General features: G+C 45.1%; 1 protein-coding gene across 1 annotated transcript in view; it reads left to right on the forward strand.

The window, feature by feature from the left end:
* The first annotated feature begins 1,695 nt into the window (after positions 1-1,695).
* Positions 1,696-24,724, forward strand: part of IGFN1 (immunoglobulin like and fibronectin type III domain containing 1) — a 33,694-nt gene continuing 10,665 nt past the window's right edge. The window contains exons 1-14 of the mRNA XM_082330319.1: positions 1,696-1,748; positions 6,419-6,488; positions 6,984-7,106; positions 9,678-9,817; positions 10,047-10,146; positions 11,035-11,082; positions 11,662-11,707; positions 12,498-12,672; positions 13,280-13,393; positions 14,420-14,591; positions 14,941-15,213; positions 16,542-22,142; positions 23,425-23,549; positions 24,351-24,492. Of these exons, the coding sequence (XP_082186445.1) occupies positions 6,470-6,488; positions 6,984-7,106; positions 9,678-9,817; positions 10,047-10,146; positions 11,035-11,082; positions 11,662-11,707; positions 12,498-12,672; positions 13,280-13,393; positions 14,420-14,591; positions 14,941-15,213; positions 16,542-22,142; positions 23,425-23,549; positions 24,351-24,492 (7,078 nt within the window). The 5' untranslated portion in view covers positions 1,696-1,748; positions 6,419-6,469. The remainder of the gene's footprint in view (positions 1,749-6,418; positions 6,489-6,983; positions 7,107-9,677; positions 9,818-10,046; positions 10,147-11,034; positions 11,083-11,661; positions 11,708-12,497; positions 12,673-13,279; positions 13,394-14,419; positions 14,592-14,940; positions 15,214-16,541; positions 22,143-23,424; positions 23,550-24,350; positions 24,493-24,724) is intronic.

The raw sequence follows: 24,724 nt of genomic DNA on the forward strand, positions 1-24,724 counted from the left end.
ATCACTGCAAATGTAACAAGGGCTGTGGAACTGAATGATCTTAGCCCAACCATCAGTTTGAACAATCACGTTTTCCTCTATTGATGCTCTTTTCTTATCGACTGGGAAGGTCTAAATATTGTCACCAGCAATAACTGTCAAAAAGAAAAAAGGAATGAAGACAATTTCTCCAGAATTTCATTTTCACGTTTATCTTTTAAATTGTTGATTAAAATGGTGATCCCCAGCTCTGCAAAGGAGAAGTTTTTGATATCTGGATCAGAACAGCTGATGGATCATACTGCTACCACCAGTGTCTTTTCCTCTGAAAGATCATCTTTCTAAGACTAGCGGAAATGGTGCCCTTCATGGTTCTTCTGTCTTCATCCTATCTCACGAGTCTTAGCTCCAGGACCAAGTTTTTGCTTTATGTTCCCTTCCCCATTAACCACAGATTTTAGAACTCTAATCTCCTGATGGGAAACCAGAGGAAAACCTTGTTCTGGTTGTCAGCCCAGACAATCATGTGAACCATGGTCACCATGATAAAAATACTTCCGTTGCCAGCTTCTGGAGCCATCCCTTCATCTCAGAGTTGAACATGAGGATTTAATATGAATATATGGCACACAGTTCAAAGGAAAAAAAGATTGTATGCTCTCAGCCAGAAGTGAATGAAAGTAGACTCCCAGATGGAGCAGGCTTTGTTGCCTGCATGTAATGCTGCTGGGAGAAGATAGCATTCGGTCCCAGACTGGCCATCTTGGTGAACATCAGGAACTAAATAGAGGTACCTTTGCTTCTAAGTGAGCTTTCTGAGTAGAGGAAGGAAGGTTTGCAAGTTGCAAGGGCAGACTGGAAGCAAACAATTTGGGGGCACAATATGCTGCACTTGCACTTCTAGGCTAAACCTGTCCATGGAAAAAAGTGGCCTTGTTGCTGCTCATGGGAACAGGGATCAGCCCTTGGCTGTGCCAGAAGGAAAGACTGCAAATTGAGATGTCTGTTTTGGCTGTAGCAGTGAAGCTGTTCTAGGAGGAACTGGATTTCTTTCAGACCTCTCAGAATAGCACAGACTGAGACTCTACTTATGAAGGCCAAGCCCAGGCATGGTTGCCCCATACACAAATGCAATAATCCACTGGTTTTACTCCTTCTCTAAGGAATGATGAGATCTCCTAAGGATTCATGGCCTCTGAGAACCAGTCTACTGGTGTGTCCTACAAAACTTGGATGTACAGCTTGTCCCTCCCTTGGACAAGCCACTGATCTGCACAAATGTTTGTCCTTCTTTGCAGCACAAAGTCTTGACCCAGCTTGCACTTGGAAATCCAGTGTTGCCTTGACTGATGGTCGCATCTGACCAGGTTGGCCCACTGCCTTGTTTGAGACTTGCCAAAGGCACTGGGTTCAATTGCACCTCCCCTGGTGCTGTGGGGAGCGTGAGTGTATAATGAGCCCCCCACAACTGCATGCAGCACAGTATAGAGATACCTTGGCTAGGCAGCTACTGGGCACAGACTTGGCTTCTAGGAGAGCGGAGAGGTGTGAGGGGGACAAGAATTTGTCATTTCTTTTGCTGCTTAGTGACATTTACAGCAGACTAATAAGGGGCGTGGCTTCTTCCATACAGATCACTAATATCTGTGACCAAGAAACCTGTTGAACAGCTATGAAGAGCTCTGTGGTCTGAGTCAACGGACAAAGCCACCGTGGTCCTGGGAGACACAGTATTGACTTCGAGCAGGATCATCTCAGAAACTCAACCTGTAAGGTAGTGAGTTGGGTCATGTCACCACTGTGATTTCTGTGGAGGTGATACAGAGCTGGGGGTATGAAGTGTCACCTTCACTATCACAGTAGACGTTGTTTTGTGTTGCTGTAGGTCTGAAAATTCTTATAAATATTGTGGGAGGAGTGGCCTCCTATAGCGTACACTGATTTCCCTAGTAAGATGGCGGGCTGTTGAAGATCTGCCCTAACTGTCCCATGGAGCTCACATGGGACTTGTAGCATGGGTACGCTATGGTTTCTAACGTTTGTTGTCTTGGAGGCACTGTTTCTTGGGACAGCAAGTAGGGATACGTTGTTTTTTTCTTCTGGGCATTTAGGAAAACTCTGTTGTGTTTGCTCTGCGGTATTTGCTGTAAATTTGTTGACTCTATGAAAATGCACATCTCTGTTATGAAAGAATTTATGGGTATGTTGTAGACATTGAAAGGAACAGACTGACCTGTTCTCGTGCTGTCACCCCATAGCTGCTTCACCAAACTGACATGAATTCACTGTCTTGTTCCCTGCTGTTAGGGCCTAATTGCTTTCATTCATTTAGAAAATATAGATGGTGTGTGTCTCCTTTTGGCATTTTGTGTCCATGCCGCTTTAATAAATAAATAACTGTAGAGTATCTGGTGTATGCATACGTAAATTGCGGACAGCATGAGCAATCACTTATGTTATATTCATAATCCCTGAGGCAGAAGAGAAGATCAAGTCAAGTATAGATTTACCGAAGGGATAAGTCACACAAAATCTGATCCTAGGGCATTCCTCCCCACTCTACACAAGACCTCCATTCATCACTGGAGTGCTTGTGACGTTCCCCCTCTGTGACCTGCTCAGAAGTTTTCATGAAGTTGCACTTCTGCAGTTGCTGGCCTTCAGTTCTGCGGTTCTAACCAAAGTCTTTGACATTTTCCTTTAAAAATCTTCTGAGATGGGAAGACTCGAGCTCAAAATATTACTTAAAGTTAACAAATAAACAAAGAAAGCCCACCCAAAGCTAAAAGAGAAATTTTAGGTGAGAGATCCTTCTCAGTCTTCTTCTGGGTCCTCTGGTGTAAAGCACAGCTAGAATTTGAGACTGAGCACACAATAATTTGATATTTTGTTTAGAATATTTGCTGTGTTGGGACTGTCCTGACTTTTATGAATTACAAAGAGCAATAGAATGCTGCATCTGTTGCTGATTATTTATTATAATGATGATTCAAGTCTTCTCCTGTGGTCTGTGCTAATGGCTTTGTACTCCACACGTACTGGGCTTGTGCCAATGTCTGTGGTACATCCCATGCCTCCGGACCCATCACCTCTGCATAAACCACTCCCTGCCTGTCACTTCTCTACAAGTTTGGCTAATTCTGCTCACCAGTCTCTGCCAGGAATTATGTCACATCTTGTCTGTGTGTCCCACTGTCTGAACCTCATAAATAACTACTGGTGGCACCTCTGGTACCTCCAAATCCTGTGACTCCCAAATGTTTTGCTTATTCACTTAGCTGATTTATGGCCCTATCACTAGTGTCCAGTCAGACTGCAAAAGGGAATGGGCTCTTGCTCTGTCTCACCCAGACAGACTGACGGAGACAAGATGAAGGGCAGGCCTCCCATCCCATCAGGCTATCTGGTTTATTGTGGTAGATTAGATTAAAAATATTGTCATTAGTCAAGGGCTTGCTCCTGCTCTGCGTTCAAAGCTGCAGAAGCTTTGCCACCGTCTCCAAAGGGGATGTCTCCGCAGCAGAAAAGCAGCCAGCCTTCTGCCTGGGATGAGAAATGGCCGAGTCTTGGTTACCTGAACAAGGGTAGTGCATGACAATGCTGTGTTTTTCAGAGGAGTGAGAGTGTTGAGCTACTTCCAGTGTTGCCCTGTTGTGCTGGGGATGTTGGTCGACAGCATTTTGCCTAGGGAGGGGTAGATTGCTCTTTGGAAGTATTTGTTTGCCTCCATTGTATAAATCTTGGTGATCATCTTAGTGTGGACACCTATGTTTCAAGCATCTGTGAGTGAAGATATGAGTTACACTATAACAATTTTTGGGAGGCTTTTTCTGTCTTTTGTTTCTTTTAAAAATTCTGTGATTTCTTTTTCTAGGATTGAACTGAAGTAAAAACGTGGTTATTCATGTAACAAGGGTGTAGAAATTTTAAAAGTAAGCAGGGCAGGGTCTGAATGACTCCGTGCCAGCTGATATGTTATTTTCTGGTCCTTGTTTAACACAGAAGGCACTAGAAAATGCAATGTGGTTGGATTAATTACGCTGAAGGAATGTTCTCTTGCATATCCCGGCACTGTTATTTTAACTGTGCAATCAATGTGTGCCATTAACATGCTTCTGTCTCACTCTCCAGAAGGCAAGAATTTACAGGAGTTTAAGGACTCAGAGCAGCTTATCTTTAATCCAAGTGAATTTCTGAAATATTTAAGGCCCTGTAAACTCAGCAGTTTACGCATGCTGCACATAGTGCATGTTGTACATTGAGAGGACGCATACATGTTGCCTATTACTACCTATACAAATATCGTCAGTATTTGTTTTTTCTTAAACTAGATTTGAATGTAGCCATCTCTCCATAGGTTATAATTATGTTAACATATATCCGCAGTCACACCAGACTGAGAACAACTGGCTGGCATGATGCATTTGGTAACATAAGAAAATACAAAGTTTCTTGATAGCTTTGGACCTGAGAATTTGGACCATGTTCATGTTTCGGTGTAGATGCTCATCAGTATTGCCTAGCGTGGAACGAAGAAGTTGGGAGTAGCAAAGAATAAATGTAAGCGTAACATAAAAAGAGCTTAGGGGAATGCTGTTGCAAGCTAATGTCAAGTAATCATGTTTGTTGAAAGTTGTAAGCATTAGACATTTCAGCTCCAGGAGTGGTGACATGTTTAGGAAGATAGAAGACTGCAAAAGGCAATAGGGGATTATAATGTTTGCTATTAATACAGTTCAGTACTTTGGAGGACAAATTAAGTCCATCAGAAGAGGATGATCAAGAGTCTCTGAAAATCTCTGTCATTTGCTGTGCAATGCCCTGCCCGGTGCAGGGCAGGGTGCCCTGCAATCATCTTATTTTCATTTCAGTTTTGTGGTTTTTTTTCCCCTCCCACAAGCTGTTCATTCCCTTCATTTGCAATTTTTAAAACATCTGCCAATGGTTTACAGAAGTAACTATGTGATATGCCAAAATACCAGCACACGAAAGCTGGAAAACTGAAATGCAAAACTCTTGTTTTGGTGGACAGCAACAAAAGTCACCCCCAGCAGACCGGGGAGGTGACGGAACGAGGACTTGGCTGTCGTTCGCACACTCCCATGTATCCTTTCCCCTTTCTGTTGTTTCACGTGCATTTCCACTGAAGTCAGTGAGGCTCACAGAATGGTTTTCCAAGTAATCAATTATTTATATTTGTATAGAGTGCAGAGCCCTAAAATAAGATTTGTGTTAAGGACAACAGTGCAGCCAGTGATTTGTTGTGGAGAGATGTCTATATTCCTATTTGCAACTGCTGATTAATGGAAAAACAAAGTTTATCCTTTTGGTTCAGAATTTGACCCAGAAGTACTGTGAGTTGTGCTTTCTCTGGCATATCTATGGGACATAGAGCAGAAATGATTTTTGTTAACTTAGTTGTCTTTTACCCTTAGCTGAAACCAAGTACCGCACAGATAATGCCACTCCGAGCTACATGTATAACAAGGAGATGTTGGGGTCCTACCCAGAGTTTTCATCAGGTGTAGTGTGGCCATACTAGGTTGGATGAATGGCTGATACAGGGAACAGAATTAAGATCATAGGTGTGCTGACAAAGTCCATCTGCCTTTTAAAACTGTAAAAAGTTGCATGATCTTGTGTGACTCTGTTGACTGAAGGAGTGCAGAGGGTAAATGGAGACACAGCATTAATCCCACATGGGAATCTAATCTAATTGCTCTTTCAGTGCTTCAGTAACTCTATAGTTTCTGAGCATCTCTCATATGGCAAGGAATCTGCCTTCACAGTTTACTTGCAAGATAGTGATGTGTTACATTACACGTTGTCCAATTTATAACCACAGGGAAAGAGACACCTTTGGCAGAAGGTCACATGAGTGATCTGTAACAATAACTAGTTAATGCCAAGTTCACACTACCATTTCCTTCTAAAGTAAGTAGTAGCTTATAGTCTGCTCTCAGGTCTGTTGCTAATTTAGACAAGCTAATTTAGATCAGGATGTGCTTCTGCTTCATGCCCCAGTTTAGACATCCATCTCCGTGGCTTTCTTCTCAGCAACTGCTCTTGCCATCCATCAGAACTCACCGCGTGAGTGCCATGTGGTGTAATATTTGCCTGAAACATGAGAGGAGATCTTTGGAGGAAAGCCAGGTGACATGGAAATGGAAGAGGTGACAGAGGGATGCTGTTAGATGTGTACGTTTTGCGTTCAGCCCTGCTAGCCGTTTCTGTACCTGGTTTGTGTTGGTTCAAAACTGTGTCATGATGTGTTTTGGAAAGGCATGTCGTGATGTGTTGACTGGCAGGCCTTTCTCAACTTGGCTGCTACGATGTGGCAAGTGAGGAAGGGCAAACTGCGTCATAAAAGTGAGCAGTATTAAGGTCTGTCATTTGCCTTGTGAATTGTAAATAATGAAATTATTTCTCTTTTTCATAGGAGAACCTGTAGTCCGTTTGCGCTGACCATAGACAGCTGAGCAAAAGCATCATGACGAACCGTCAGGCAGGTGAGAGAACGAACACAGCTATGAAAACTATCTGGGGTACCCCTGTGAATAAGCCCAACTTGCTTTTCTTGTTTGGCATCTGTCTTTCACCACCACAACGAGAGACACCAGCAACTGGCCCGTCAGGTTCTGCTGACCTTTCTTTCTCATGCCAGATTTTGAAGTTTTATTTGGAACAATAACTGATGTAAAGCATTCTCTATCCAGATCATCGCTAGACCTGTAAGCCGATGTGGCACTGGATTGTGATCTTGATTGCGGATTTTCCCACTTGGGCCCTAGTTTTGCGATAAGTCGGCACAAAACCGCAGACCTTAATGCTCCAGCCTTCGGACACGCTTACAGCCTGTAGTACTCGAATGGATGGGTCCTTCACAGTCCAAGAGGGGAGCGGGAAGAGCTACTGTTCTACAGAGGGGCAATGCAGATTGAGAGATTGTTTCTAAAGGACAAACATGTTATCTTAATTGAATGTATTTTTCCTTGCCTTTCTAGTAAAATCCTTCAAGAAATCTTCTATCCCAGGAGTTGTTATCACCCAGTTTGTGGATGATATTCCAAACGGATGCAGTACACCTGACTTTGAGCAGAAACCTGTCACTCTGACATTGCAGCAAGGTGAGATTCTTGAAAAACAAAGCCACAGACCTGGAGGCTTGACTCCATGTGTCACCTACGTGAAACAATTATCATTATTAAATCAAGCTAGTTTCTAAAGAGATTTCTAAAGAGACTAGACCAGAAAAAAGTGTTGCGTGGCCAAAGTCTTTATGGTACTGATGAAAATTCCATCAGCACTAATAGAGGTCTCCTGAGTTTTCACTAGTGTACGCAAGATCAAAGTCTGGCCCCTAATGGATACAACAAATCCTGTGAATTCTGCAGGAAGCTCTCAAAGTAGGTATTTTGCAGCCAAAGGTTAAGCACATTGAAGAAGTTGTTTTTTCCTGTTGAACTAATGTGTATTATGAGCGTTCAGCACGAAAATTAACTGCTTTTTAAAGTAAGATATACTGACTGCAGATGCTACTTAGGCTGTACTTCTTCAAGAAGCAATATGGATCTTGCATAGAGTACAGAGAAGGCAGCTAGTGAGCCAAGACCTAAAATCAATCGGAAGCCTTCCAGTAATCTCTCTGCACTTGCAGAGAGTCATATATTAATTTTTTGGGGAGTGGGATAGCCTGAGGAGATTGTGTATCTCCTCTTCCCTCACAAGACTGAACCGTTTCTAGCATCCTGGATTTCAGTGTTGTCACACCCATTTGTTGATTTTCACAAGCCGTTGAGATTTTATGAAGGAGCGCAGTGGCCTCTAGCGGTGCCTCCCTCCTCCTCCTCCACCTTCCCTCCACCTGCACGTTTGAGCCAAGGCGGTGGGCAGTCACCTTGTCTAAATTTTCCAAGTTATTTCATTTACAGTAGGTTCCTCGTAGTTCACATACAAAACGTAAGGGCATTCAAGTTGGTCACTGCGTAAGCTGAATTCAGCGTCTACGCGGGTGCACAATGAGCGTCTTTAATTACATCGTCATCGCCCCATTGCATTCAGTGCATGGATTAGCTGATACTCCTAGCTGTGGAGCTGTGTCCTGTGGCAGATGGCAAGCATGGGAAACTGCAGCCAGAATGGCTAAAATTTGACAAAGAAATAATCAGTTGGAAACAGACTCTAATAATAGATAGTACTGCAATCTCAGAAAAAGTTGGAAGATGCCTTTTGATAAGAATCTGTTGGGAGGAGCTTGCTGCATTAAATAAGTTTTTTGGTGGTGACTGCAGAAGGGTGTGGGAAATATTGCAAGACTTTCTGGGGAGAATTTGTAACAGCGTTGGTCACCTGAAGACCAAAACTATTGCAAAAGTAAGATCGTAATGATTTCTACCCTGAGCTACATCCATGTATAACTCATCTCCATTTCTATTCCCCTGTGACACTCCCAGTTATCTACACAAGTCACTTCTCTGATGTGTTGTTTCATAGTGTTTCCTATGTCTTTAAAGCCTTTGGGAAGAAAAATAAGAGGTTTGTACTAGGCAGTGGTAAAACTTGGAGATTCTGCGGGCAGCTGCCGTACACTCAGGTTCTTAGGGGAGCAGAGACGGAGGAGAGAGCTCACAGGCAAATCCTCTTCTCCCTTCCTTGCCTCTTCAAATAGCAGAGCCTGGTGTGTTTGGGATGCAAGGTAGTGCCAGGCTAGCAGACAAGGAAGACATTGCAGAAAGATGACATGTAGGGAGTACATGGGGAAACACCCTACCCTGCATGGGTCCTCCCAGTTGTGGTACAGTGTTGTCTGTTAAGAAGGTGTTTTCTTAAGTGCGTGGAGTGGGTGTCTTCTTGTTTCCACCTCCTAATGAATCCAAATTTATCCAAATGGAAAAGAGACCAGGAGCTGCAACTATTCACAGATGAACTTTACGGATGTCTAGAGACGGGACGCTCCAGCGCAGTCAGCCCTATGTTATTGAACATCCTGCCTGGCGTGGTCGCAAAAAAGGGAATAGTCTGAAAGGATGGAGAAGCAATGGGAACTTGTAGGGGAATGTGTATGTGGTGAGAATGGATTTGGGCATTTCATGTTGCCAGAAGCAAGTCTAGGCTGAACTTGCTATAGCGCCATTGATTTCAGAGATGGTCAGAGGATGTTAGCAGTCACATCTGGTAGGCTAACACCAGTTTTAAAGGCCTTTTATGATTGAATACAGGCAAACCCTGGCATTAGTGATGTGGGGAAAGGTAGCCCAGCCTGGACTTGAGCTAATAACTGCTTGCTCTTTGGCCCTGCCCAAATATTGAGGGAGTTCAAAATCAGACCAAGATACCAAAACCTTGCTTTCTTGGGTACGTAATTTCTCTATCCGCATGGCTGTGCAATAAAAGCACAGGCAGAGACCGTCTGTGTCAGTGGTGAATTTTAAAGTGTTCAAGTAATCTCTTTGAAAGCCAGTGAGGTAGAGTAGAGATTATGGCAAATGTCTTGCAGGAATTTGGGCATTAAATGCAACTTAAACTGGTTATTTAGGCATCTTTTACAGAGAAAACAAGAAGATATCATTTGTTTCCGCCTAAAACAACAGAGGTGGCTCACTCTGGGGATCACTCTATTGATAACATAAGGAGCCTGGCATGAGAGTCCTCATGTTCAAGCCTGTCTTAAATAACTAATTTCTTGCCTCTTTTCAAAGGTAAAAATGCCATTTTCAGAGCTGTGGTCAAAGGTGTCCCAACCCCTGACGTGAAATGGACGCGTATGCAAGGAGGAATGGATGATCCCGCCAAATACGAAACATTCTTCGATAACGTTACAAATGAATTCATTCTGCAGGTAATGATCAAATAGTTCAGACAGGACTCATGGAACAGAGAGCAATGGAAAGGAAAAACCTGCAGTGGGTTGATCTAGACATCACCAGATCTGAGATAACACAAAGATAAGCAAGCAAAGCTTTTTAGAGTCATTCTGGGAACAGAAGAAAGATCTGAGATGTCATTGAGTAGCTGTTTTATTAGAAGCTGAAGATGCTGTGAGCTCTTACTATGTTCTTCTTTTTAAGATAAACAAAGTCACTGCAGAGGACAGTGATTTATATCGTTGCCTTGCTGTGAATGAATATGGGGAAGCTTCATGCTCTGCTGGCCTCAGGATCCTACAAGGTAGGATTGACAGGTTGTGTGCTCCAAAGGTCCTGTGGTCCCAAGCAGTTGGCTTTACTGTCCCCTGGGGGTGGGTGCCCAGAGCATTATCTAAGTATCCTTGGTGTGGAGGTCTATTTTTCCACTCACTGAGGACTGGAGGTCTTCTGTGACTCCCCCTACTTTGGCAGTTCCATGACAGTATGAGCTTTAAGGCAAGGGAGAAGAAAGTGGTATTGTGGTCCCTGTATTGGACCATAATGAGAAGCTCTGGATTTAGTCCCGAATTGGCTCAATCTTTTCTTTATGATGTTGGACGAAACAGTCTTTTGGGAGGGATCCATCTCACTTCACTTCAGATATCTGTGGTGGCCACCTGACCTAGCCCTCTGGTTCCCTTTGTAGTCAGTGGAGAGAAATGGGCAATTTGTGGGTAAAATATAACTGACCTGTTCTTGGAATCTACTTGAGCAGGAGGTGGACTATGTTGGAAGCATCTGTTTCACCTGTGTGCCTGTAAAGTAAGTTTAGAAGGCAACTATCTGCATTTGGCTAGATAGTCCTTGCACCTTGGCTCCCCATCTCTAAAACAAGATGTTAATATTTCCTACCATTGCTTAAACTGTAAGGATCATAGGGCAGAAACGGTCTCCTCCACCGTGTAGAGTATCCAGTAAGCACAGAGTTGATTGCAAGAGAAATGTTGCATTTATAGATGGAGAAATATTGCATTTATAGATGGAGATTACTAGAAGTCAGATTGACAAGGAAATCCAAACTGGGATTTCCTCTTGCATTGGTAACAGATATAGAGGTTTTATAGTTCCTTGGTTTACTGGTGTTAGTCTGAGTGTTATCTTGTTCTTCTTATGCCTTGTTTTCCCTCTGTTTTCTCTTGTAAACGATCAGTTCGCTTTAAAAGGAAAGGGAAATATGTTCCTGTTCATGCTGCTGATGGTAAGTTAGAGTTATATATATATATATAAAATATTTTGGGTGGGGGCATAGTTAATACTCCTCTGTATTACTGTATTATTACTGCCCCAAACTTGTAAAAAATAAAGTAAGAGAAGGGTTAATGAATCTCTAATGTTCTGTCATCTCTTTCTGCTTGCTATTTACCTTTGGGTAAAGCGATGATCTTAGACATGTCCTTGAGCTGTTCTAATTAATGATTCTAGAATCATTAGTGCTAGAAAAAGATTTTGTGATGTCAAATACAGCTGGATCAAGCATGTTAATATGGCTGGGAAATAGTGGGTTTCTAGAGTGTCCTCTCTAGCAAGAGAGGAAAGCTCCCTAGGAGGTGATGAACTTTAATGGCACTCAAAGGACATGAGTATGGCAGAGAAAACTGGCTCTAAGTTTCATGACAGTTTTTTTTTTTTTTTTTGTCAAGTGTGAAAACATCACCAGAGGTAAACAGCGTAGTGGAATGGCCTGTTGTCAGTGACTATTTTGCATTATCTTCTTCTTGGGGATATATTTTACAGTGTTGGGTATCTGAATGTTTGTTGTTTCCCCCCACTTTAACAGAGTTAAAGAAGGAGCTTCAGGAGTTCAGGAAGCTGCTGAGGAAGCGGTAAGGCTCAGTAGTGAAGGCCGTTGTTTCAGGTGTTTCTTGGTGATAGGGGACAGCTTCATAGGTCTTCAAGGCAACACTTCTTGTTTCCAAAGTTGTTGTGAGACTCAATATGGAGAGACACAACAGAATGTCTGTGAGGCTGAGAGAAACACAAGGTACCAACCTTGTTTTGAGCTGTATGTTCCTTTGCACCACAAGATTTTGACTTACAAGATCTGTTTCTGTGCTTTCCTGTTTTTAGCTCACAAGTAACTTCTTGGCTAAGCAACAAGTCTTCATATAATGATCTTTCTGGCTAACCAGGGACTGAGCCCTGGCTCCCAGGCCAAATGCACAGACTGCCATGTGCACGTTGCTGAAATCCGTTCACCTCCCAGGTGGGAACCTCCAAAGGTTGCCTAATGGGAGTGATCTCTGGCCCGTGCAAAATCCCGAACTGTGCTGAGAAATTACTTGGGAGAGAGCAGGTTGGCCTGGGCCAAACTGTGCCAGTGACTCTGCTGGTAATTTAACAGTGTGGACAACTGCATTACAGTCTTGCCCTAGATGGCCCAGGTCAAGACTGTTCCCTGGCAGCATTTAATTTGTAGTATAGATGCAGAAATACTGTTCTGGAAGAGTCCCATTCTTTCTTGTCTACACCTACAGGGCCAGGTGAAATACAGAAATGATGGAGAGAGAGAGATGAAAGAGGATTCAGTATAGAAAAACAAGACATCTTGTTGTCTGTCAAAATGTCTAGATGTTGTTTGTTTTTTTTTTTTTTTTTTTTCCCCCTGGTTCTAAGGGCCCCAGCACCAAAACCCAAACCCGTGGACAAAGAAGCAGTCTGGCAACTGTTGCTACATGCAGATAGGAGAGATTACGAGAAAATCTGTATGAAATATGGAATTGTTGATTTCCGTGGGATGCTGAGAAAGCTGCAGGAGATAAGGAAGGACGCAGAGAGTGAACAAGGAGAGGTAAAATAAACTGACACCACTAAAAGCACTGATTTTTAACAAACTGCAGTCCTACAGTTCCTCAGTAGCTTCTAAAAACAGGCTAAACCTTCCTAAATTGCTTTGTAGATGAACATTTTATTGTATGACAGAGAACTGTTTATGACAATGTTTTAAAGGAGTCCTAATTCTATACTCATGCAGAGGAAAATGCTATTGACTTTTTTGAAGTTCACTTCATAAATTTTAGGAGATATGAAACTTAGGGTAATCCTTTTATTAAACCACACGGCTAAATTCTGTATTCAGTTGCCTCTGATGAGAATTTGGACCCCAAATTGAAAAGTTACATGCCTGAGGGTCAAAATTGGCCTTCACATACAGGAGTATGTAGAAATCTGGATGGATAGTGGTTGCGTAGTGTGTGAATGACCAGGAGGTAGCACATAAAATATAATCTGCCTGCAGGAGGAAACTGTGGAAACTTAGAGGTGCTTCTATGCTCATAAAGTTAGAGGTAGCTCTTTTCTATGCAGATAAAAAGGAGATTTCACGTTAGTTCAACAGCTTAAGAACTTCTGCCGTGGCAACCCTATCATTTACTAGGTTCTTGTATCTTTCTTTGCAGCTAGTACATAGTGTCAAAAACTTTCAACACATCAGAGTCAACAAGGAGGGAAAAGCTACGTTCAGTCTGGAGATGGACCTGAAAAACAGTAACAGCAAAGTTTATCTGCTTAAGGTGAGAGGGCAAGATGAGTTGGCTAGCTCCTAGCAGCCACTGAAGTCTTCTGCACGCAATGCTCGATCTTGGCAGTGGCTGAGAGCAAATAAGCCTCTGAAAGTTGTCTGGCCATTGCAGAATCCTTGATTGGTTAGGGAGAAGCGTTGGTGTGGGGGTCCAGGTAGTCTTTGGTGGTGAATATCACTTGGGATTTGTAGACCCAAGTACAGGGGAAACAGTTACTGATATCCTTTTGACTTCAAGAGCTCTTCTGGTCAGAGGAAATTCTAACGGTGTCTTTCAGGCTGCAGAAATTCTGCACTCATATAAGAAAAACAGACTGATTTTATTCACTTCCTCAAGTCTGTTATTCCACTATAATTCTCTTCTGTGAAAGAAGATCTCAAGGAAGTAACACATCCCATCTAGTTCTGTAGTTATTCTGCTGTGATGCCTGGGTGATCAGTGCTGTGGATGTTTTTCTGGAAGCTACATTTCAGTCCAACTGTGGTTAGTGGCTTTAATACAGGGGAAATCAGAATTCATTAAAGAGGAGGTCAGACTAACTCTATGAACTTCTGAATCAAATGCATGACATGAATTCTATGCAGCCACCATGTAGAGAAAGTAACCCAAAGGTACTACAGATAGGAAAGTGGTGAACTTGCCTGCTTACCCATCTATGAGGGTGCTAAAATCTAAGCAAAGAAAGTACTTTGTCTGCAAAGCTACAGTGACTGTGTATTAGTTAAGCTTCAAAAGCTTACATGAGCTAGCAAAGTACTGTTGTTTTGCCTAGTTTGAGAGTCTGATGCTCTGTTCTGTGCAGGACTTACTGCACATAGTGTTGCCTCTGTGTTACACATGCAGCGAGCCCTGTCCGCTTACAGCTCTCCACTGTAAGTAGTAACAGAGTGTAGACTTCTCTGTTGTTACTCATTTATATCAATAAAGTGATTGTAGCACAAATTTGGCCTGGTTTGTTTGAAATGCCTCGCACTAGTTGTGTGTTGCCTTTAAGAGTGTATTCTTTCTCTTCCTTAGGATGGTGAGAGGGTCAGATATGGAACAGGGGACGAATACAGAAAGCACTGCCTGAGGCAAATTGGAAAAAGGTATAATTTCATTGTCAACGATGTGCAGCCAGAAGATGCAGGCGTGTATCAAGTCAGAGTGGAGGACGTACCTATTTTCTCAACTGAACTGGATGCTGAATGTAAGGAATTGAGTTACATGTATGTAATGTGCAACTGCAACCAGAAATTATTTTTTGATGGAAAATTTTATCTAGGAGCATATGCAAAGCTCAGCAGTAAAACCTGATAACCACAGAAGACTGTTTTTGTGTTGCCAAATAAGGGCTCCTTATATGACACAGGTGAAAAAGAGCAGGTGTGGAACTGGGCACAGGAGCATATCTCAGTTTCTCCTTTTTCTGCTTAAGGCAATGCTCATGGGCGTGGCAAGTTCCTGTCTGTTTTTCTTCCTTCAGCTGCAACAAGTTTTTCTTGGAAGACAGAAATAGGTCTCTTTCCTTTCTGTAGCTTTTGATTTTTCCATTGCAGCCATCCCTGTGAGATTTGAGCAGCCGCTCAGTGATGTGCATTGCCCCGAGGAAGAAGATGCCATCTTTGAGTGTGTCCTACGCACGCCCTGCTATGATGCGGTGTGGCTACACAGAACCCACCTCCTCAACGCAAATGAGAAGCACCAGATCTCCGTAACGCCTGACGGCGTGACTCACCAGCTGATTATCAAAAACGTCGTGCCCTCTGACAGTGGCATGTACACACTCGACACTGGACTCTGCTCCTCCAATGCCTGGCTTATTGTAGAGCGTAAGTAACGCTGTGTTATTCCCATGGTGTTGGCTTGAGGTGTGTTAACAAAATAATATTCCTCTCACTGCCTGATTGCTCATTGGGATGATTTTATGCTGAGAAATGAATTGCGGAGCCTCCAGTTCCTAAATTCTATTTGGAAAAATGAAAGTCTGGTTAGACCCTCTTTCCTCTTCAGATGAGACAAGTTTTTCCCTTTTTACTAATCCTGAGAAACTCTATTGGCTTATTTACGCTACAGCTACTACCAAGTAGCATGTTCTCCATCAGTTATCAAAAAATATCCCATATCTCAACATGCGTTTTTGACGAAGCTGTCACTGCACACAGTACAGCATGCAGGGGATCAAGGAGCTTTCAAGGGCATCTTGCTAGATAGCATTTTTCTTTCCAAATTAGAGGTTGAACAGGTTAGAAAAAGCTTAGAGGAAGCTGGGAAGATGGGAAACACTCCTTTCAGTGCAAGCAGGTAGTTAGCTGGCTCAGATTTTTTTTGCTTCTGAAAGGTAGTTGCTTTGGTTTCTTTTGAGATCTTGCTGCAGCAAAAGGTGGTCTCTCTCATAAAGGCTTTTTGGTGGCCTTTCAGAAACAGTGCAGGTTGAGTAAGACATACAAAGAAACTGCCCACTGAGTTCATTGAGCTGTTAATGCTCTACAGAAATAAAATCTAGCCTGGAAATCAAAACAGTGCATGACCTGCTAGCTCCACTGTTTGTCTCAGAAAAGCCTGAATTTTGGATTATTACAAAGCTGTTTACAGAACTGGAATCTTTAGTCTTCAGGTTGGCTGTTTCTAAAATGCCAGGATGCCAAGCGTGGAGCTGCCTCAGTAGCAGTGAGATCCTAACTCAAGGGTGCGAACTGATGGCCGCGCTGTGCGTGGGATATTCTGTAACCAGCTCCAGGGCTGGAGGGAGAAGGCAGAAGGAACTGATGAGTCCCAAATACAATCTAAGCCCCTCGAAATTAGCCCTATCATGCTGGAAATTTGCCTTGTTTTTCTGATCTTTTTGTTTGGCTTGCTTGTTTTTTTAGTAAGCATGTTTCCTCTAAAAAGAATTGTCTTTTTAATTAAGAAATGTAAAATTATGTCTGAATGTGACACTGAAAAAATTCAGGCTTTGAACTGAATCTAAATTTATTTAAATATATTTAATGGTTCTGTGTCCTGGAATGAAATTATAACAAATGCTAACACATTTTCTTTGGTTGTTGATGCAGTACATGACCTATTGATTGTCTGTTCTTTTTTTTTCCCCCTACCCCCCCCTCTCTTTTCTGGTAAATTATATCTCCTCCAATCAAACAATGCATCTTCAATACAGATCCCAAAGGAAAGAGGAGACAGGGTGAAGGAGGTGAAAGAGAGAAATCTGAGTGGCTGAAAGAAACATCGCCAGATAAAGACAGGGCTAAGAAACTTCGACGCAGAGAATATGCTGGTGATGAAGATCATCTTATGGACACTGGCATGGAAAAAGATGGCTGGTACAGAACTGGTCAAGGCGGCAGTCAAGGCCACTCCATTGATGTTGATGGAAGCCATAGATTTTTGGGAAAAGATGGGTTACGTGGAGCCCACAGAAATGGAATGGGGTTTGGGCAGTTTTCTGGAGCAGACCTAGATGGAGACTCAATGACAAATGATGGTAGTAGGTCTGGATTAAAAGGCTTAGGAGGCAGAAATGGATTAAGGCCTTTCCGTGGCAAGGATTCTATGACAGGCAGAGCAGATGCTGGTGATGAATTAGGAGGAGCAGGTGAATGGTATTCTGGGGATGGCAGAGATGATGGTATGCTGGATGCTGCTAACATTGACATGGATGATGGAGAAGGTGTGGGCTCTCAGCATGACAAGGATGGTAAATTAGGTGATACTAGTTACAGAGCTGGCTTTGGGGATGTTGGGAGATTAGGTGCTACTGATAGAAGTTCTGTGTTAGATGGACTCCATCCTGATTCAACCGGAGTGGGAGATGGTAAGGGTGGTAAGGGTGATCTGCTCAGTAGGACTAGTCCAGGGACTGCAGCTAGAAAGAATGCTGCAGGTATGGAGATTGCAGGAGGAATGAGGTCCCCCTATGGCAAGGATGGTCTGCCAACTGCAGCTGATGTGAATGGAGCAAGTATAAACCGAGAGGGACAAACAGGGACACCCTATGGCAAGGATGGCCTGACACTTGATGCTAGTGGTCATTTAGGTCAGGCAGGAAGGTCTGGCTTGCTGTATGGCCCAGGTGGTCTTCCAGCTGGAGATGGGGCTACATTTGGTGCAGGTGGCAGTTCTATAGGGGAAATGCAGGCTTTGTATGGTCCAGATGGTTGGCCAGCTGGAGCAGGTGTTGGTGATGCTGGTGCAGCTGGTGCAGGGGGAATTGGGTCTCCCTATGGAAAGGATGGTCTTCCAGCTGGAGTAGGCATTAGTGGTGCTGGTGCAGGGGGACTTGGATCTCCCTATGGAAAGGATGGTCTCCCAGCAGGGGCTGGTATAGCTGGTGCAGGGCGATTTGGGCCTCCTTTAGGAAAGGATGGTGTTCCAGCTGGAGCAGGTGTTGGTGTTGCTGATGTAACTGGTGCAGGGGGATTTGGGGCTCCCTATGGAAAGGATGGTCTCCCAGCTGGAGCAGGTGTTGGTGGTGCTGGTGTAACTGGTGCAGGGGCGCTTGTGTCTCCCTATGGAAAGGATGGTCTCCCAGCTGGAGCAGGTGTTGGTGGTGCTGGTGTAACTGGTGCAGGGGCGCTTGTGTCTCCCTATGGAAAGGATGGTCTCCCAGCTGGGGCTGGCTTTGGTGTAGCTGGTGCAGGGGGATTTGGGTCTCCGTATGGAAAGGATGGTCTTCCAGCTGGGGCTGGTGTTGGTGGTGCTGGTGTAGCTGGTTTTGGTGGTGTTGGATCTCCATATGGAAAGGATGGCCTCCATGCTGGAGCAGGTGTCGGTGGGGCTGCAGTTGGTGGTTTTGGAGGTGTTGGATCTCCTTATGGGAAGGATGGTCTCCCAGCTGGAGGAGGCACTGGTGGTGCTGGTGTAGCTGGTGCTGGTGGAGTTGGGTCTCCCTATGGAAAGGATGGTCTCTCAGCTGGAGCAGGCGTTGGTGGTGCTGGTGTAGCTGGCTTTGGAGGTGTTGGATCTCCCTATGGAAAGGATGGTCTTCCAGCTGGGGCTGGTGTTGGTGGTGCTGGTGTAGCTGGTGCAGGTGGAGTTGGGTCTCCATATGGAAAGGATGGTGTACCAGCTGGAGCAGGTGTTGGTAGTGCTGGTGTAGCTGGTTTTGATGGTATTGGATCTCCGTATGGAAAGGATGGCCTCCATGCTGGAGCAGGCATTAGTGGGGCTGCAGTTGGTGGTTTTGGAGATGTTGGATCTCCTTATGGGAAGGATGGTCTTCCCGCTGGGGCTGGCATTGGTGGTGCTGGTACAGGGGGATTGGGATCTCCCTATGGAAAGGATGGTCTCTCAGCTGGAGCAGGCGTTGGTGGTGCTGGTGTAGCTGGCTTTGGAGGTGTTGGATCTCCCTATGGAAAGGATGGTCTCTCAGCTGGAGCAGGCGTTGGTGGTGCTGGTGTAGCTGGCTTTGGAGGTGTTAGATCTCCCTATGGAAAGGATGGTCTCCTAGCTGGGGTTGGTGTTGGTGGTGCTGATGTAGCTGGTGCAGGAGGGTTTGGGGCTCCTTATGGAAATGATGGTCTCCCAGCTGGGGCTGGCTTTGGTGTTGCTGGTGTAGCTGCTGCAGGGGGATTTGGGTCTCCGTATGGAAAGGATGGTGTTCCAGCTGGAGCAGGTGTTGGTGGTGCTGGTGCAGGGGGAGTGGGATCTCCCTATGGAAAGGATGGTCTCCCTGCTGGAGCAGGCATTGGTGGTGCTGGTGTAGCTGGTGCTGGAGGAGTTGGGTCTCCATATGGAAAAGATGGTCTTCCATATGGAGCGGGTGTTGGTGGTGCTGGTGTAGCTGGTGCAGGGGGAGTTGGATCTCCGTATGGAAAGGATGGTGTTCCAGCTGGAGCAGGCATTGGTGGTGCTGGTGCAGGGGGAGTTGGATCTCCCTATGGAAAGGATGGTCTCCCTGCTGGAGCAGGCATTGGTGGTGCTGGTGTAGCTGGTGCTGGGGGAGTTGGGTCTCCATATGGAAAAGATGGTCTTCCATATGGAGCGGGTGTTGGTGGTGCTGGTGTAGCTGGTGCAGGGGGAGTTGGATCTCTGTATGGAAAGGACGGTCTTCCAGCTGGAGCAGGCATTGGTGGTGCTGGTGCAGGGGGAGTTGGATCTCCGTATGGAAAGGATGGTCTCCCTGCTGGAGCAGGCATTGGTGGTGCTGGTGCAGGTGGATCTCCATATGGAAAGGATGGTCTTCCATATGGAGCGGGCGTTGGTGGTGCTGGTGTAGCTGGTGCTGGGGGAGTTGGATCTCCCTATGGAAAGGATGGTCTCCCTGCTGGAGCAGGCATTGGTGGTGCTGGTGCAGGTGGATCTCCATATGGAAAGGATGGTCTTCCATATGGAGCGGGCGTTGGTGGTGCTGGTGTAGCTGGTGCAGGGGGAGTTGGATCTCTGTATGGAAAGGACGGTCTTCCAGCTGGAGCAGGCATTGGTGGTGCTGGTGCAGGGGGAGTTGGATCTCCCTATGGAAAGGATGGTCTCCCTGCTGGAGCAGGCATTGGTGGTGCTGGTGTAGCTGGTGCCGGTGGAGTTGGGTCTCCATATGGAAAAGATGGTCTTCCATATGGAGCAGGCGTTAGTGCTGGTGTAGCTGGTGCAGGGGGAGTTGGATCTCCATATGGAAAGGATGGTCTTCCAGCTGGAGCAGGCATTGCAGGGGGAGTTGGATCTCCATATGGAAAGGATGGTCTTCCTGCTGGAGCAGGCATTGCAGGGAGAGTTGGATCTCCATATGGCAAGGATGGTCTTCCAGCTGGAGGAGGTGCTGGTGCTGGTGTAGCTGGTGCAGGGGGAGTTGGATCTCCCTATGGCAAGGATGGTCTTCCAGCTGGAGGAGGTGCTGGTGTAGCTGGTGCCGGTGGAGTTGGGTCTCCATATGGAAAAGATGGTCTTCCATATGGAGCAGGCGTTAGTGCTGGTGTAGCTGGTGCTGGGGGAGTTGGATCTCCATATGGAAAGGATGGTCTTCCTGCTGGAGCAGGCATTGCAGGTGGAATTGGATCTCCATATGGCAAGGATGGTCTCCCAGCTGGAGGAGGCGTTGGTGCTGGTATAGCTAGTGCAGGAGGAGTTGGATCTCCCTATGGCAAGGATGGTCTTCCAGCTGGAGGAGGTGCAGGTGTAGCTGGCGCAGGAGGAGTTGGATCTCCATATGGCAAGGATGGTCTCCCAGCCGGAGGAGGCGTTGGTGCTGGTGTCGCTGGTGCAGGGGGAGTTGGATCTCCATATGGAAAAGATGGTCTTCCATATGGAACAGGTGTTGGTGGTGCTGGTGCAGGGGGAGTTGGGTCTCCATATGGAAAGGATGGTCTTCCTGCTGGAGCAGGCATTGCAGGTGGAGTTGGATCTCCCTATGGCAAGGATGGTCTTCCAGCTGGAGGAGGTGCTGGTGTAGCTGGTGCAGGTGGAGTTGGATCTCCCTATGGCAAGGATGGTCTCCCTGCTGGAGCAGGCATTGGTGGTGCTGGTGTAGCTGGTGCTGGTGGAGTTGGATCTCCCTATGGAAATGATGGTCTTCCAGCTGGAGCAGGCATTGGTGCTGATGTAGCTGGTGCAGGGGGAGTTGGAACTCCATATGGCAAGGATGGTCTTCCAGCTGGAGCAGGCATTGCAGGTGGAGTTGGATCTCCATATGGCAAGGATGGTCTCCCAGCTGGAGGAGGAGTTGGTGCTGGTGCAGCTGGTGCAGGGGGAGTTGGATCTCCATATGGCAAGGATGGTCTTCCAGCTGGAGCAGACGTTGGTGGTGCTGGTGCAGGGGGAGTTGGATCTCCCTATGGAAAGGACGTTCTCCTAGCTGGGGCTGGGGTAGCTGGTGCAGGTGGATTCGGATCTCTGTATGGAAAGGAAGGTCTCCCAGCTGGTGCTGGTGTGGCTGGTGCAGAGGGAATTGGTTCTCACTATGGAAAGGATGGTCTTCCAGTGGGGATGGGAACTGGGGCTGGTACTGGTGCAGGTGGTTTTGGGTCTCCATATGGAAAGGATGGTCTCCCAGCTGGAGCTGGTGCTGGTGTTGCTGGTGCAAGGGGTCTTGGCTCTTTCTATGGAAAGGATGGTCTCCCAGCTGGGGCTGGGGCAGGAGCTGGTCACTTTCCTTTTGGAGGTGAAGCAGTAACGGGATCTCGCCATGGCAGGGATGCTATGCTGAGTGGAGCTCAAGGATATACAGGTGGAGCAGGACGAGATGGCTTTTCCTCAGAAGGCGGTGGTGTCGGTGGCTCTGCAATACGGAGTGCTGGGTCTCCCTATGGCAAGGACAGTGGGTCAGCTGGAGCCAGGGCTGGTGTGGGTGGTGTTGGCAGGTTGGGAGGTGATGAAAGGGAGTTGCATGGTGAAGAAGGTGTGGTAGGTGCTGTTGGACGAGGTGGTGAATATCCTGGCAAATCTTCTAAGGGACGTGAAACTGGAAGGGGCACTGCCAGTGATTTCAGAGGATCGGGGAACAAAGGTTCATCTCGTGACAGAGATTCAGGTCAAGGAGCTGCCGGGGGCGAGGGCAGAGATTTAGGACGGTTAGGCTCACTTGGTGGCAAAAATTCTGCCTTTGGAGAGTCAGAGAGTAAATCCCATAACAGATCTGTTCATGGGAGGAGTTCAGGTGGTTTTGGTCAAGGTTCCTTGGATTATGGTCAGATGTCAGATCTTTATGGTGGACCTCCTTCAATAAACCAGAGAAAACAGGAACCTGGCCTTGATATTAAAGCAAATAATTTCTTGAAGAAATCGGAAAGTATGGGAGAAAGAAGACGTTATTGTCTAGATGATCTGAAAGGTATGTGTATAATCGATGACTTCTGTATTGCCAGTCTTTGAATTTTGATACTCACATTCCTAATCCTGGGCAGAAAGCGAATCCTATGGTTTAGGCAAATGTAGCTATATGTAGAAATTTGGTTAGACTGAGATCCTTTCCTAATTCTACCATTGATTTGCTGTTTGACCTTACACAGTTCGCTCAGATCAAACTGCCTTAAAAGTCTAAATGATCTTTGTTTAAAATATCTAAAACAGGTAGCGTCTGTTCATTCAAAGAAATGACTCAGATCCACATGGAACAGACTTCAGTTCACAAACACACTAGTTCCCATATAGTTTCAAGGAATATGGCCATGTTTCTTTGATATTGTTCCAATTTAAAACTTATTGTTTCACTTTATTTGTTCTAACATCTAATGCAAAGATCTGTGTTTTTCCAAGTTCTGGGAATAAATCTGTGCCTGCTTATATTGGATTAATAGGCACATAGGGCCTAACGTAAAGAGCTCTTTTCTCTTGTAACACCAGAAGTAATAAGGTGTTACTTATAGTAAAAGGAAAGTAATGTGTATGCAGCCATTTGACTATGACCGGTGGCTACACTAGCAAGACGATAGTGTGAAAATTGTAGAAATGAGAAACTTCATATGTACAACCAAAGGGGAATACTCGTCTAATGGAGTTGCTGACAAGTTAGAAATGATCAAGGCAACCAAAACATAAATAAGGAAGTAAAATCAACAAAATTGGAGTTAATGGGCAAGGAAGTGGGGTGTTTATTAGAGAGGGGATGAGGATGTTAATGGAGGAGAACTTGGGAAAGGAAAGAGGAATGCAGGGGCTGGAGAACAGTGGGACGTGGGGCTGTTCAGGGGGAACTGGTTGGGCAGCCCCGTATCTGGGCAATGCCGAGGAAAAGAATGATGAAGTGGTATACCCATATGCTGGAGTAGCCTATTTTTTCCCACTGGCTGTAGAGGGAGCCAAGACAATTAGCATAGACTTAAAATAACAAATCTGTAGATGGAGAATGTGATTTGTGGTGAATCCGTTGCCCATTAGGTTGATGTTAGGACTGTGTTGTACGCAGGCCAGCTGGCTCATCCCTTCCGTGCAATGAGTTTATGCCAGCTGGCCCACAGTGTTGTGGTACAAAAGCCCGTTGTGGCTACAGCATATAGTTTTTAAAAAGCTCTCTTTTCTCCTCACGTGCATATGCATTTTCATCTCTACATTTCTCTCTGTCAGTGTAACACAGACTTAACATCTTTTCAATGTTTTCTTTTCTGAATGTTCAGCACCACGCTGTCATCTCAACAAACAGTTACTTGATGTCAGAGTCCTGAAAGGGGAACCAGCTGAGCTGTCTTGCACTGTCAGTAAAGATGATGTGACAGGAACCTGGTTTAAAGATGGGTTAAAGGTAGGTGTCCTCTAGCTACTGTTTTCTTCAGTTAGCAATGCTCTGCTCTCTGGCTCTACCTCTTATCAAGTGCCATGTCAAGGTGTCCTTCCCTCTGCCAGTCTTACTATAGTCTGAGTATGGCCCTGGAAGGATTCTGCAGGAGCCTGTTGATGATAAAATTTCCAATAGAAACCTAGCAACATTTCTCCCTCTTCTTGCTGCAAGACATTTCCGTTCCTGCTGACAACAGGAGGCTTTGTGTTTTCCATTCTTTTTCATGGGTGGAGGTGGTGTGGGTCTCTTCCTTGCAATGTAATCCTTTTTCTTTTCCTTGGTGAATGAGAGAAATACGCAAAAAGCGAGGGAAAATCTTCAAAGGATCCTTCAGGCAGACATAATGCGAAGAGTACTCTTTCAAATTAGTGCTTAAGGTCAGGCATAGACATCATATTCTGTGTTCCAAAACAATGCTGAAGAGTAATTCCAGTTGTGGGATCCAGGTGATACTGTAGTTCTGGGGTGTCACACTCGAGCATGGGCCAAAGGTTTTGTCATTTAGACAAAAGAGAGAGAAAGCTTGGAGATTTGACTAAAATTTATTTTAATGGACTTTGAATCAAGTCTTTGTGGGGAGTATGTTGACGATGCTTACATGCAATGTTACCAGATGAGTAATCCCAGAATATTACTGTAATTAAACATGCCTGTCATTCATAAGTCTTTTCAATTACATTTCAAATTTGCATCTCTCCTGTTTAAGTTTGGATTGCCCTTTTTTCTTTTTTTTTTAAGAATGGGTCTCTGTGCTTTACCTTGTAGTTAACAAGCATGGATGGAGTCTTTTTTGAAAAGGAAGGTCTAGTCCACAAACTAATTATTAACAAAGTGGAAGATATTCATGCTGGGAAATACAGGTTTGAAGGTGGAGATATAAAAACTGGAGCTTCAATTTTTGTTGAAGGTGAGTCTATTCAAACTACCAATGCAGCATGCTAGCCTTAATGTGCTTGAAACGTAATACGTTTTGTCAGAGACCTATAGCTGGTTATTGAGACAACTTTATTGTAAAGAATCACCATGTAAATGGGAGAGAGTTTTTGTACAGGTTCATGCATTTTGTATTTACAAATTGGAACGCCAGGGAGCTTTCCTGAATATCTACCATTATTAACTCAAAGATTTTGGGGTGCACA

Source organism: Platalea leucorodia, assembly GCF_965183815.1.
Source record: "Platalea leucorodia genome assembly, chromosome: 19".
NCBI classification, from domain to species: Eukaryota; Metazoa; Chordata; class Aves; order Pelecaniformes; family Threskiornithidae; genus Platalea; species Platalea leucorodia.